General features: G+C 38.2%; 2 protein-coding genes across 7 annotated transcripts; one reads left to right on the top strand and one right to left on the bottom strand.

The window, feature by feature from the left end:
• Positions 1–2,047: 2,047 nt before the first annotated feature.
• On the bottom strand, positions 2,048–7,445 carry LOC135163640 (facilitated trehalose transporter Tret1-like). Of its 3 annotated transcripts, none has more exons than XM_064123239.1 (3): positions 7,026–7,445; positions 4,374–4,470; positions 2,048–4,289 (listed from the first exon to the last, which is right to left on the bottom strand). In XM_064123239.1, exons 1-3 carry the CDS (start codon positions 7,029–7,031, stop codon positions 2,878–2,880), a joined length of 1,515 nt encoding a protein of 504 aa, XP_063979309.1. In that variant the 5' UTR covers positions 7,032–7,445; the 3' UTR covers positions 2,048–2,877. The 3 variants fall into 3 exon arrangements, with proteins under 3 accessions (XP_063979309.1, XP_063979308.1, XP_063979307.1); XM_064123238.1 differs by lacking the exon at positions 7,026–7,445 and adding an exon at positions 6,802–6,954; XM_064123237.1 differs by lacking the exon at positions 7,026–7,445 and adding an exon at positions 5,121–5,656.
• Positions 7,446–9,283: 1,838 nt separating this feature from the next.
• LOC135163638 (general transcription factor IIH subunit 1) lies at positions 9,284–12,958 on the top strand. Of its 4 annotated transcripts, none has more exons than XM_064123236.1 (7): positions 9,313–9,436; positions 9,672–9,818; positions 10,552–10,733; positions 10,905–11,106; positions 11,179–11,332; positions 11,421–12,291; positions 12,515–12,958. In XM_064123236.1, exons 3-7 carry the CDS (start codon positions 10,580–10,582, stop codon positions 12,811–12,813), a joined length of 1,680 nt encoding a protein of 559 aa, XP_063979306.1. In that variant the 5' UTR covers positions 9,313–9,436; positions 9,672–9,818; positions 10,552–10,579; the 3' UTR covers positions 12,814–12,958. The 4 variants fall into 4 exon arrangements, with proteins under 4 accessions (XP_063979303.1, XP_063979306.1, XP_063979305.1 ...); XM_064123235.1 differs by having other exon boundaries at positions 9,672–9,887; XM_064123233.1 differs by lacking the exon at positions 9,672–9,818 and having other exon boundaries at positions 9,284–9,436.
• Positions 12,959–13,758: the final 800 nt, after the last annotated feature.

Here is a 13,758-nt window from a genome sequence, read left to right as displayed (position 1 = left end):
AAGAGTCCAGAATATTTTTCACGAGTCCACGAAGGCTAAAATCGAGGTTCTAAACTGTTAATGACTCACTCAATCCTCGCATTCAGTTACAAATCGACTCTGAGACATAAACGAGAGTATTGAGGCCTAGTGAAGGGCAAAAATATCGACTCAGAGCCCAGCATAATTGCCCCACCGCTCCAAAAAATTTTCTTCCAAATTTTCTCTATCAAAACAAATTGTCAGAATATTTTAAAAAAAATTATCTAAATAAAAACGAGTATCGCAATGTCTCCAGTATTAATCTCTCCCCGCCAAAAATAAATGCGTAACTCCTGGTACTACCCCCTCCCCTCCCCTCATCGTCAAGAGCCCTTGAAACCGAGAGTGCTTTTGTGTATTGGAAACACCCTTGTTCACCCTCACCCCCGTCCTTCAATTCTCTCTTTTTCGATTCGCTTTTCCTTCCGGTGCTCCGTTGAACCTCGACAGGCAAGCGACGTAACCCCTGAAGGCTTTTGTTCTCGATTGTGCGGACTTCGCAGTATATACAACCCTCCCCTTCCACTTCTATAGATGAAAACTCCAATCTAACCCCATACCCTCAATTCCACGTACACCTCTTCCTCCCCACTCCGGGTAACGAACGAGGCTGATTTTCCTCGAGTATTCTATCTTCCTTTTTCCACTCTATCCTCTCCCCCTCCCCCCTCCTTCCTCGCCACTCATTCTGTTAACGAACGAGCAGTTTTTCTATCCTCAACTTCACCATTCACTCATTCTCATCCCCCTACGTCGATGTCTTTATTCTGCTCTGCGATTAATAGATTTTTTTTTTTGTATTTTTTTTATCTCTCCCTCTCTCGTCCTTCCCACACGCTGTCCCGTACGTGAGATTTTTTTCACCTGTTTTGCCTCTGATTCGCTTAGCCCCCATCGACCTGGTGGACCGTTTGGTGCCTCCAACAGCATCCACTCCTACAACTTTTGTCCCTTTCGACAATCAAAAGCCGATATCGCTGTGCCGTGAAACCGATGGCGCTCTCTCGTTCCGTATAACTGCTCGTTTTTTTTTTTTTATCTTTATTTTTCACTTCTTTTTTACGCTCAAATAGCACTGAATTGTTCATTGTACAGTCAGCGAGACTTTTGTTTACATTTGATTTTTTTTTCCAAGGGGTGACCGAGTAAATACGAGATTTAGGAGAATCGGAGGGCTATAAACAAAATTGAAAAACATTTTAAATGGAAAGAAACAATTCACTTATCCGTTGATAGTCGAAACAATGTGATTTTAACAAATTGAAATTTGTGGAAAAAATAATGTTATAGTTAATTTAAATCGATAATTCCGTGAATATTGAATTTCAATTATATTTCAATTATCTTTCAATTTATAATAATTATACACCGCGCGTTCGTTCTCATTTTGTAAAATTCATTAACCTCAAGACAACAAAAAAGTTAATGACAATCCAGACAATGCAGGTTCATATTTTCATGTCAAAATATGAGTAGTTGATGTCAATATGTTTTCATAAAAATCGGTGGTAGAGAACTGTTGAATTTCCCCTTGAAATTCTATTAACTCATCCGTTCGATCGAATCAAATTATGGCCCTGACTATATCCAACACCCATTGTTTTTACCTCAACTCCTCTCATTTTTATTTCCTCTTCCTTCCACTCTTCCGCGGTATTTCTCCTCCCCCCCCCCTCCCGTCAGTTTTTCAACTTTCTCGTCCATTAGATTCGTCGATCGCACCGTTTCGACGTTTCCCTCCCATCTACACACTGTCACCCCTAAAACTTTTTAATCCCAGAAACGAGCAAAATCCATGCTATTCTGTATCTACTCTCAACTCCCAACCTCATCCCGAGAATGTTTCATGTTTATGTTTTTCCCAGAAAGCCCTTTTCACTAGTTATTTATTTTTAATACACTTTTTTCGAACCATGTTTGTTACTCGTTTTATCGCTGACTGGTTTCAGCATCAGCTCTTTCCCAAACGCGATCAAACATTTTCAATTAACTGATGGTAGAAAAAGGGTTGAAATTAAACGCAATATTTCCTTAAGCTCACATTTCTTCATTTTATAAAAATCGTCACTTTACATACAAATAAACTTTAAATACATTCTATTAAATTGTCAACGGATGTAGTCATATCCCAAAAAAGTGGTGATAGCAGACACGTCATGCTACACCGAGAGAAAAATTTATGAAAAATTCCGCGTCTGTTCCGTAATCTGCTAGACAAAACAATATTCGGTAAAAATTACACCGAAAAACATTTTGAATAAAAATTAGACGTTTAGAAGGCGAAACGTGGAATGAAATGACAGTCAACTACTTTTTAGATTAAGTTTTATTGGAAAAATTAGACGTGGGAGAGTAATTTTCCGAATAAAACTAACCTTCGTCCCTCGTTTCACCCCCGAGAGTCTAATTTTTACCTCAAATTTCCGCGTTCTGTGTACGATACATTTATGAATGTTTTCACTGAACGTTCACTGAAAAGTCACTGAAAAAGTGCGCAACTGTTCCGTAATTTTTACTAAATACTATTTCGACCAGCAGATTACGGAACGGACACCTAATTTTTCCCGAATTTTCCTCTCCATATAATCTTCACCATTAAAAAAAAGCACTGCGATTTCCAACGCAACTTAACTACCTACAAAAGTTTTTCCGAGCTTATAAAAGCTTTAAACTCATCCGCTTTGACCACTTCCCCGAGAAATTCTCCTAATAATATCGCAAGAAGACGAATTGGCTAAAAGATCTCCAGACGGCTTAATCTCGAAGCTTCCCTGAACGTTCACATTCAATATCTCTGAAATATCAAAACACTGTTTGTGTCAAACGCCGTCTATTGACTTTCCAAGACCCCAAATGTCAAACAATACGATCGTCACTATTTCCCCCCCGAGTTCTGTGGTCATTTTCCGATGACCGCCAACATTTCTTAACCGAAAATTTAACACAACTGTTGGCAAGCTCCTCCTGAATCTCCCCAAAGCTCTTATTCTTCGTTTCCGGTATATAATACAGAATGAAGACAAATGCGACAAAACAAAATCCCCCAAAAAAGAAATAAACATAATGCTCTCCCAAAGCATCACCAATAATCTGATACAGCTTTGATACAACAAATCCAAGAACTCCATCTGAAATCGTAATGGCAGCACCAGCAATACTCTTGGCAGATGTTGGAAATAATTCACCAATGAGGGCATTTGGCAATGTCCCAATGCCAACTTGATAAGCAATCACAAACAGTATCACAAGAAGAACCGGTAAAAGATTAACAGCAGTCAAATCGATCTTCCTCGAATTAAGTAGCAGATAAACAGCTAAAATGCCCAAAGTAATCGAGCAAAATAAGGCCGATAAAATAAGAAGAGGTCTCCTTCCAGCCTTCTCAACAGTTATCGTAGACACTCCTCCTGACACAAGTCCAACAGCAAAAACAATGATAGTAGCATAATCCGAATTAATCCCAATATTGGCAGCATCAAAGAACTTGGACAAGTACTGCATAGTAGTAAAATTTCCACTGAGCTGTTGCGTCACAATAAGTCCCAAAATCATAACAAAAGCTTTCCTATTATTATGCGACAACAATCTCTTGGTCTTCATCCTCCAATCCTCCGAGTTGATTTGATTCTCATTAATATTCTTAATAATTATATCCAACTCTCGTCTAGCTTCATCATTGCTGCATCCCTTGAAGTACATGATCGCTTGAAGAGCCTCACCCTCTTGATCCTTCATTGCCAGGTAGTAGGGGCTCTCCGGGAAGAATACAAAAGACACAACAAAGATTACGGCGATAGACAGGAGAACAATACCAAGTGTGTTGTACGATACAAATGGTCCCACGCTGCAAGTGATTAGCGAGCCAGTGAAGACGTTGACAGCAATTAGAGTACCTAATGCTCCACGTATGTTGATGTCCGCAACTTCCGACACGTACATAGGATTTGTCGTATAAGACATACCAACTCCAATTCCCAATATAACACGTGATACGTACAACCAAATAACATTATTAGCAAATATAACAATAATCCAACCGCTGATGAAGAAAACACTTGTACTCAGTAAACATTTTTTACGTCCAAATAAATCAGCAAGACAAGCACCAATAAAAGAACCTGCCATTGACGTTATCACAGCTATTGATACTATCCATGAACCCTCATCACTGGTTATCTGTAATGGTACATCTTTGTTCTTCTCAAGACGAGTCAGCATTGTCGTTGTCCAACCATAAACAGTACCAACTGCTACCATTGATAATGTAGCTGAAAGTAGGAAAATTCATTTCATATTTTCAACTGTTTACATACAATAAATCAATTTTTTTTTATTTGATATTTATAACCAACCGGAAATTGACGCCAGCCATTGTCTCCATTGTGTACGACTATCGTTTGGGTACGGTATGTGAACATGGACCTTTGATATTTCCTCGGGTCTATCGATCTTCAACACAAGAGACGAAAATTGGGACAAGGTTCTTCCTCTATGTTATGATGGTTACGAAATAGTTAATGAGTGTGATGAGGGCAGCGTCAACTTGGTCAAATTCACCATTTAACTTCCCCGAATTTTTGTATAGTCGAACTATTCAAAGCACTTGTGATAAATATTTTTCAAAATATAAGCGTCATTTTTGGGGTTCCCAACTAATATTATCATTTTCAGAATTATTTGGGAAGCGAGGAAAGCATTAGCGGACCAGCGGTTCGGATTACCTTCTCAGAGCTTTCAATGGTCTAAATAGAAGTTAATTAAAAAAAAATCCACGAAATTAATCCTGATCATTCTGATCATTTCTAAATGATCTCATGATTTTTTTTAATATAATTTTGAAAGCAAAAAAACCGCTAACGATCCATCAATTCTAATGGCCCTACCCTGCCCTCATAAAATCAACATTAAAACCAAGTGAACTTGAAGCTCTGGGGAATGATAAGCACTGCACATGCGCAAGCCTGCAAAAACCACGCGGTTACCTAACCTAAAAATAACGATTAGAATGACTCCAGAAGCCACCGAATTCATGAATATGCAGTGATTACATGACAATGAAATAACGTAAAATGGAATAAATTTGTTGACTTTACTCTCACCAAATTGTCCAACGTCTCCGTCATGATTTCCACCGCAAATCGATCGTGATCGAGGGCAGCGCGCGCTTTCCCTCCCACCGATGGATAAAAAAAAAAAATCCCCCACAAGTCTAGAAAAACGTATGAGCACGCGATCGATAGAACAGAAACAGTACAACGTGCCTAGAGCAATCAGCGCTTGGTGTCTTCTTTATTTCCTTTTTCTAGCACTTCTCGTATATTGAAACGCGTTAAAGACGTCGCGCAAGCGCGTCAATATGGTGGAGGCCTTTGAACAGTTGCATTTGTATTTATAACTTTTCGTTTTGATGAGTCTCATATCTACTTTCACGGTCAACATTGAAATTGTTGCCCACAACTGCGAATGATGATAACGATTTTTTTTAATCTGGAAAGCGCGACGATGACGTCGTCGGATGCGAACGGCTGCATTTTTTATGGCCGTTGTATTCTTATTACAGGCTTCATATACAACTGCTTAATTGTACAGTAAATAGCGGTTAATTAGCGCCTCTTTAATCTTCATTTGACTAATAAATTTTAACGGAAAATGTTACGGAAAATTTCGTAATAGAAAATTTTATAGCATTTCTTCGTATACGGCGCAATCATTATTGGAATTCAGGCGGCTAACAACAATAAATGTTTATCCTTGACAAGTTGAGTGACAAAAAACACTCAATACAATTATATTATGCAATTCCAGATTTAATTACCGGGGGCATGATGATGCAATATGAAAAACATGCTCGAGTTTCCGCGTACAAAGCCGTGTTGAATCGACTCATTTCGAGTAATTGAGTTGATTTACGCAATCTACTTCGTCAATGAATAGGCGAATGGGTACTTGATACGTGCAGATAACAAAGTTTACGCATGAGTATTGTTAATAAAGATTTGAGATTTTTTTTTTCAGTGGTAGATATCGGGAAGTAAATGACGGAGTAATGGCAACGACTCCTCTTATCTTCACAGTGTAGTCGGGCTAATGTCAAACTCACGTTATCTTCAACGTTAAAAGCAATATTTGAGTAAAGTCGAGGGTGACAGGATAGTACACTATCATTGTTCATTATCGTATTTATGGTGATGAAGTTTTGTCTTCGAGTTGATGAATGAAAATCAGAATTTTTTTTATACGTTTTAATTGAAAATTTTATCCAGGAATTTATCGTTCCCTTCAGCACGAGTTCAGTTGAATTTTCCACACCGAAGGGCAAATTCAGTATAAATTACGATTGATTGATTGGAAAAAATATAATTTTCATCTTTGAAAACGAGTTTTGGACTCCAAAAATATTTAAAACTTTTTCATTCTCAACGAATTGCGAAATAATTAACAGACGCGATTTTTATTTATACACAGAAATAAATTTTGGGTGAAAATTAGACCTCTAGAGGGTGAAACGTGGGACGAAATGACAATCAACAATTTTTAAGGTCAAATTTTGTTGGAAAAATTACACTTGGGAGGATAATTTTTCTAATAAAATTAACATTCGTCCCTTGTTTCGCCCCCTAGATGTCTAAATTTTATCTAAAATTTCTCATAAGAAAAACTCATCTCTAAATATTTACAAATATTTTTCATCTAAACAAATTCCGAAATAATCTACGAACGCGTTTTCGATTTATAACCAAATAATATTTATAACTTTCATGGATATTTATCACCACAAACCTCCATTCTTCCGGAAAATTCGGGGTAAATACTAAGGCACAACTCGTCTCCTCGGTTTCACGTCAACGAATACCAACGATATGATAACAATGATGACATTGGAGCAAGAGAAAATGAAAACTATTGATAACAGATTGTAACCGTTGAGTCACGTGAGTTTACTAATTCTCCAGTCAACGCTACTATCCGCTCTCAAGTACTCAGTAGATAATCAATGGACTCACCATCATGCTGGAGATCTGGAGAAATGTTGCTGATCTCCCGTCCAGTTGAATAACCAACTGAGGATGACAAGTCCACCGAAGATACGAAATCCCCCACAAATTTCACTCATCACTTGAATTATCGTTAATCGACCTGACGGCGGTCTCTCGATTAACAAACCTTAACCACTTTCTCACTGATGTGTCCTCAATGTTGTCGTTTGATTGTAATAACACACTCACAGCACGTACCGACAGTTAACTTTAAACGGATTACCATTTTTTTTTTCACCACAGGAAAAATTAAATTGAAGCGAAACCCAATCGCCTCCAATTTTAATCGAATGAAACAATATTTTCGCTCTCAACGATGACGAACGGGCATTCGATTATTGTGATGGAATCCATTTGGTGATTATTTGCAAACGAAATAATTCGCTACTAAAGAAAAGCGATTTATCATCCCCATTTCACATCGATAATAAACAATTTAACAAACTTCAACATCTTTTTTTCAACAAATAATTTTTTTTCACTTTCAATTCCCCGAATTTACAAAAATCTCAACCAAAAAATAGAAAGAGACTCGAATATTTATTCGCAGCTAATGAAATTCAAGTTATCGAACAAAAAAATTGAATTTTACTTTGAAAAAAAATGAAAAACAATGACGAACAAATAACGATCCTGTCAAAACCTAAGAACAATTTGTGGTTAAATACGTTGAATTAATTTTTTTTCTACCGAAAACAAAATCAAAATGTGTTTATCAATTTGGTCTTTAGTGAACACTTAATTCATTCGATTTCATCAAACAAATTATCGATTTAATTTTTCCCTCGATTTTCCTCATTAGCATATGAACGCCGTCGATGCACTTGTTCACTATCACTCAAAATCCACTCAATGTAAAGCCCGAGGAACATCGGTGCCATTTTCATTAAAAAACAATCCTCCCCCCCCCCCCCCCAGGATAAATAGCCTGGCAATTTTTCTCTCTCCCCATCGTAAAGTCGTGCAACAGCAACGACTTGATAGTCCTGCATTCACATTTTTACGGTCAGCTCAGGGTAGGTATAACGTCTACTTACATAAAAATACGCTGGCACCATATGAACATCGTAAAACCACCGGGTGGTAATGGAAAATGCCTTTAGACTAACCCCCGGTTGCACTTGCTGGATCAGTGAGATTTTTTCCCCCGACATTTCAACGATTACAGTTTCATATCTTCATTTTTTTACACCCACTACGCGACTGACTGGTGATTTCCCAATAGCAAGAGTCAAGAGCCTGTGGAAATAATAAAAAATTATGACAATATGAAGATTGTGGAACAAAAATACTCAGGAATAAGGGCAAAAATTAATTTTCAGAAATATACAAATGTTAATGAAGAGTTAAATTGCCTTTGTTAACTCCTTACTTATTGATTGGAAAAAAATGAAAAAAATCACAAGGGAAAACCAAAAAATGCACATTTTCGCCACTTAAGTGCTTAATTATCGCATTATTATCGCAATTATTGTGATCATTGACATAAATTCCATTATCGTCTAATTAAATCCAGTAATTAGAAGATAAATATCAATTCCCCCTCCCCAACAGACTCTGAAAAACCCTGAAATTTTGCCAAACAAAGGAAATTGCCCTCCATGTCCCATTATTGCCTGTATAATTACCTTTTCATGACGCTTCCCCTAAATCATCAATTCAAGTCATTATCGCCATCTCTCTCTCGCTAATAAAGACGAAAGACATTCTACCGAACACCAGCAAAACCGCTTCTCTCTGACCATCTGTGCGTCGACCCATACATTCGAGCTCCACTTTGCCATCTCACAGAGGGAGACAAGGCCGCGTCCTTCCCCCTCCACACTACCACCGGGCCAACAATCACTTTATAACCCTTCCCCGATACCCCCAACTCCCAAAAATTAGCCCTGTGCACCCCCAAACCCCTAACAATTATTCCCCATCTCCACATTTCCCTCCAAACACTAAAAATTTTACTACACTCCGATTACCACTAGCAACTGCCCGACGCCATCTTGTGGATGCTCTCATCGACTCGAGAGTCAAGCGAGCGTCTAAATTATCAGGAAAAATTAGTTATTTTGTATACAAAGAAATCTTTTGGCGATTTTAAATGCCTTTTTAGGATCTTTGGGAATTTTTGAGGGAAAAATAACTGAAAAAAAAATTTCGAGACAGGTTAGGAGGACGGGAGTACCCTCAAAACCACCGGAAACGCTGGCAATTGCGTCTCTGATCTCAGCAGTAACGCCAGTCTTCTTCGCAGGTCGATGTTGTTCGTACCGACGGTCCGTCCGTAGCCGTCCTCACGATGCCAACGATGTGTGTTACTGCACATGGCCGTGACGAAAGACAGGCCATCACATCGTTCCACAAAAATTCGAGCAATTTCACCGGTAAAAATTGTCTAAAAATCACCACAAATATTTAATTATCAACGGCGAAACCCCCAAGTATCGTTTGAAATATTTATTTAACCCCAGACAGTCTCATTGAATTAATAAAATTGTGAGTTATAATTATCCATTTACGATTTTCTATCTCTCTCATGATTGAACTCCGTACCAACCCCCCGGATTTTCGAGGATTTTTTTTTGGTGAATATTCTGGGGTCGAACATGGGCCCTGAAGGGAGAAAGAGTTATTGGCCCTGAAGGGAGTGAAGCCATGATTTTTTTTTCGGCACTTTTGGTCATTGGAGTCGGTGCTTTTACCATTGAATGTCTTGCATCAGTCACTAATGTGGTGCGGAGTGCCTCAAGGACACAGTGACGAACAGTCAGTCATAAATACAATCTGACACGAATAAGGACGTTTGTTTTGTGGATTAGATCTCTTGGAGATGATGTAAAGGGCGATTTCTTTTATTGAGGGGAGGGGGGGAGGGCATTGTGGCAGGATGAAGATTTATAGATTACTAATTATTTATAATTCTGTAATTAAAAAAAAATATTTTGTGGGAGTTGTGAGCCCAGAAGCTCAATGAGAACGACAAAACATGGAGAGAGATTTTGTTAGCTCATGATTTTTTCTGGATGAGAATTTCTTTGTCACAGTTTCAGAGATATAGATCAGAATAGGAAGGCACATCATAAAATAGAGAAGTTATTCCAGTAGTTCTGCAGATTATCTCTTTTTAGAAGCAGCTCGAATGAATAATTTTTCTTTTTTACTGTGCAATGGTGATTAAGAATTTATTATCTGTAGATAATTATTTCTGATTTATTTACCAGTTACTGATGCTGCTATCGATACATTGAATGAAGTTTGTTAACAATAAAATGCTTCTTAATCAATCTCCGACCAATATCTCAAAAACCAAAAGAGATAAGGAAATTTTCGTCAAGCTCATTTTTGTAGATCAAGACAACACCTACGACAGAGGTTTTGGCAACAATTTACCTGAGATAAGAGATATCACAAGCTCTGCTTTTGAGACTCAATCAAACCCCCTCGTTCACTCAACCATTTTCTCTAAATTTTGTAATTAATTCTCGAATTGACTTCGCAGGCAAATACTATCATAGACCACGTCCACCATGACTACCTCATCAGAGGATGTTCTGATGCAAGTTGGCCAGGTTCGTTACAAAAAAGGCGATGGAACACTTTACGTAATGAACGAGAGAATTGCGTGGATGATGGACAACAGGGACACCGTATCAGTCAGTCACCAATATGCTGATATAAAAAGTGAGTATAACATATTCCAATGATTATTTCTAATTTTTCACATAAAATCCTGACACAATTAACAGTTCCCAGTTATTTTATTTTATACAATTAAATAATAAAAAAAAAATCGTCAGTTAATCTGAGAATCAATTTGTCAATTGAGTAAGAAATCGTTGAAATTAATTGCAGTACAAAAAATATCACCTGATGGTAAATCGAAAATCCAATTGCAACTGGTGTTACACGATGGTACGTCGTCGACGTTTCATTTCGTCAATAAAAGTGGACAGGAGGCACAGGTCAAGGACAGGGACGATGTCAAAGAGTTGCTGCAGCAATTGCTGCCGAAATTCAAGAGAAAAGTCAATAAGGAAATTGAGGAGAAGAAAAAGTAACGGTTTATCATTAATTACTGGATTTTCTGGGGAGATCTTTTTAATCATCAAGATTCATTTGATTCCAGGTTATTAACGGAAAATCCCACTCTGCTGCAACTTTATCGTGATTTAGTTCCAACGCAAGTGGTGACTGCTGAGGAATTTTGGAATCTCCATGCACCGGAGTACACAACGAAGGCGCGAGAGAGACAGGAGATTGGAGTCAATAGTGCCTTTCTCGTAAGTAAAATAGAGTCGTCAACTTTCGAGAGAAATGAAAAAACAATTTTTTTGACAATTCCCACTAAGATAAATGTTTTCTCCTCAGGCGGAAATAAAGCCAGTGACTGACGGTTGCAACGGTTTGAAGTACAACTTAACAGTGGACATAATAGACTGCATATTCAAGACCTACCCAGCCGTGAAGAAAAAGCATCAGGAGAACGTGTTAACCGAGAAGATATCAGAATCCGATTTTTGGACAAAATTCTTTCAATCTCACTACTTTCACAGGGATCGAATTAATGCCGGGACCAAAGATCTCTTCACCGAGTGTGCCAAAATAGACGATCAGGAGTTGAAGAAGGATATACAGACTGGTATAAATGATCCACTGCTCGACATCACCTCCTTCGAGGACACTACGATAGACGAGTGCTATGGTAGTGGTACAGGAAAAATAGACAAATCCTCGGGTAACATTGTCCACCAAAGTATGATTAAACGATTTAATCAGCACAGTATAATGGTGATGAAAGCCAGCACTGCCAAAACTAGCGAGAAGAGGGGCGATTCAACGACTCCACAGGTCAATGGTTCAGCTTCTGGCAATTCGTCGGGTAATAAAGCCAGTGAGGACGAGCCAAAGAGTAAAAAACTTAGGATACAGGAGAAATTAGTCTACGACGATTTGGACTCCAGTCGGGACAGCCATTTTTCATCTTCTGCTCCACTGAATTTAAGTCATGTAGATAGGTATTTGCATGGACCTGTACCGGGGACTGGCACCAATGAGGCCACCGGCGAGGAATTGCAGGCGACACTGGGACAGCTTAAACGAGAGGCTCATTATTGGGTTAATGGGAATAATTTACCTAGGCAGAGTGTTCTTGTTAGTCCTGCTGCTGCTGTCTCTGCTCTCGGGGAACTCACACCTGGTGGAGCACTCATGAAGGGGTTTAGGGAGGATAATGTTGGACGTAAGTGAATTTGTGGCTTTGTGGAGAGGGGAAGGGTGATTTGGGGGATTTAATCAGATAAAGTAATTGGTTTCATTCCTTTTGAAAAAGTCGTTCGTTTTTTATGGAATTAATATCATAGTTCTTGATTTTTTTTTTGTAATTCATTTGAAGAAACCCATAACTATAACTATCGGATTAACTCTGATTTTATTTTAAAACCCTTTGATTTTTGTATTTTCAGAATTAATACCCTTAGAACTGGAGAAGGAGCTTCGCAGTGTCTACGTCTGTACTTGTGAGCTCTTGAGACACTTCTGGAGGAGTTTTCCACCGACGACTCTTCAGCTCGAGGAGAAGGCTGTGAGAATGCACGAGGCACTACGCAGGTTTCATACAGCTAGACTGAAGAAATTCGAGGATCACCTTCAACGAGACTACTCAGCAATAAGCCAGCACTTGACAACTCATCTCAATCAACTTCTCAACACAGCCTATCGTAAATATGCTGTATGGCAACAGAGGAAGATGCAGATGAGGTAGCCGTGGTGCAGCGATATTGAGTCATTAATAACGTAACAAATAATGATGAAAGGGGGAGAGGAGAAATCGTTGAACTTTTGTCGTGTTACCGTGAGTAGGTACCCTGGGGGTGGTACGTTCCCTGCAAGCCAAAGTGGAGTCAAATCACACCCTTCAATGGCATATCGATTGTTTATTTATTTACGAGCGGGAGTGAATAAAGATTATCGAGTGTTCATAATTTTGTATGTGAACTTTTTGTTTGTAAACTTCATCAATGAATTCGCTTCAACCATTCGACTCCCATCCGGGGAGACTAAAGTCTGAGAAATATTTAGCGTTTTTCTTTTTTTCATTTTTATGTTTTTTATGGATGCTTTAGTGTCTTTTATTAATTGTCACTGGAGTGAAATTAAATAAGTGTCTTGAATGTCGATTATCGTTCGTTATTAGTTAGGCGAAGTAGTGAACGTCGGAAATCAAAATTTGGGGGACGTTTAGTGCTCCTGGTGATCCTAGACGTAATTTTCACAATTTTTCAGGTATTTCATTGGAAATTGGCGAGGATGATTTTTCTCAATGCCTAATTTAGTTCGTATAAACGTATTCTAGTGGTTACAATTTTATCATTACGATTAGTTTCATTATGATTGATTGATTGATTATTATGAAATATATTCTTACATTATTAAACATTGAAATAGCGAAAGTTGTTGGTTTTCTATCTTCCCTTGACGAAATAATTAATCACTGGAAAATTATTACTTTGTTCATTGATAAATTTATTATTTTAATCTATTTGTTAGTTTATCCTTGGAGAATGCTATTCCCCATGAAATCTAATTTGACGGCCAATGTTAAAAAATAACCAGTGACTCTGGGGGTCTCCTCTGCTTCAGAGTTTCACCTATGACTTGAATAGTGTGGGCCGAGGCTGGTAGGCCCTGTGAAAAATACTCAGGGTCA

Source organism: Diachasmimorpha longicaudata, chromosome 6 (genome assembly GCF_034640455.1).
Source record: "Diachasmimorpha longicaudata isolate KC_UGA_2023 chromosome 6, iyDiaLong2, whole genome shotgun sequence".
NCBI classification, from domain to species: Eukaryota; Metazoa; Arthropoda; class Insecta; order Hymenoptera; family Braconidae; genus Diachasmimorpha; species Diachasmimorpha longicaudata.
Note: the sequence above shows the minus strand (reverse complement) of the source record. Positions and strands in the feature narration are given on the sequence as shown.

What these genes read in the sequence shown, in the direction of transcription:
- LOC135163640 (XM_064123237.1), bottom strand. Translation starts at nt 5,144, where the DNA reads ATGACGGAGACGTTGGACAATTTG. An exon ending in CGGAGACGTTGGACAATTTG is followed by an intron (nt 4,471 to 5,120) that starts GTGAGAGTAAAG and finishes CTTGTGTTGAAG; the next exon opens with ATCGATAGACCCGAGGAAAT. An exon ending in ATGGCTGGCGTCAATTTCCG is followed by an intron (nt 4,290 to 4,373) that starts GTTGGTTATAAA and finishes TCCTACTTTCAG; the next exon opens with CTACATTATCAATGGTAGCA.
- LOC135163638 (XM_064123233.1), top strand. Translation starts at nt 10,580, where the DNA reads ATGACTACCTCATCAGAGGATGTTCTGATGCAAGTTGGCCAGGTTCGT. An exon ending in GAAATTGAGGAGAAGAAAAA is followed by an intron (nt 11,107 to 11,178) that starts GTAACGGTTTAT and finishes ATTTGATTCCAG; the next exon opens with GTTATTAACGGAAAATCCCA. An exon ending in TAGGGAGGATAATGTTGGAC is followed by an intron (nt 12,292 to 12,514) that starts GTAAGTGAATTT and finishes TTGTATTTTCAG; the next exon opens with AATTAATACCCTTAGAACTG.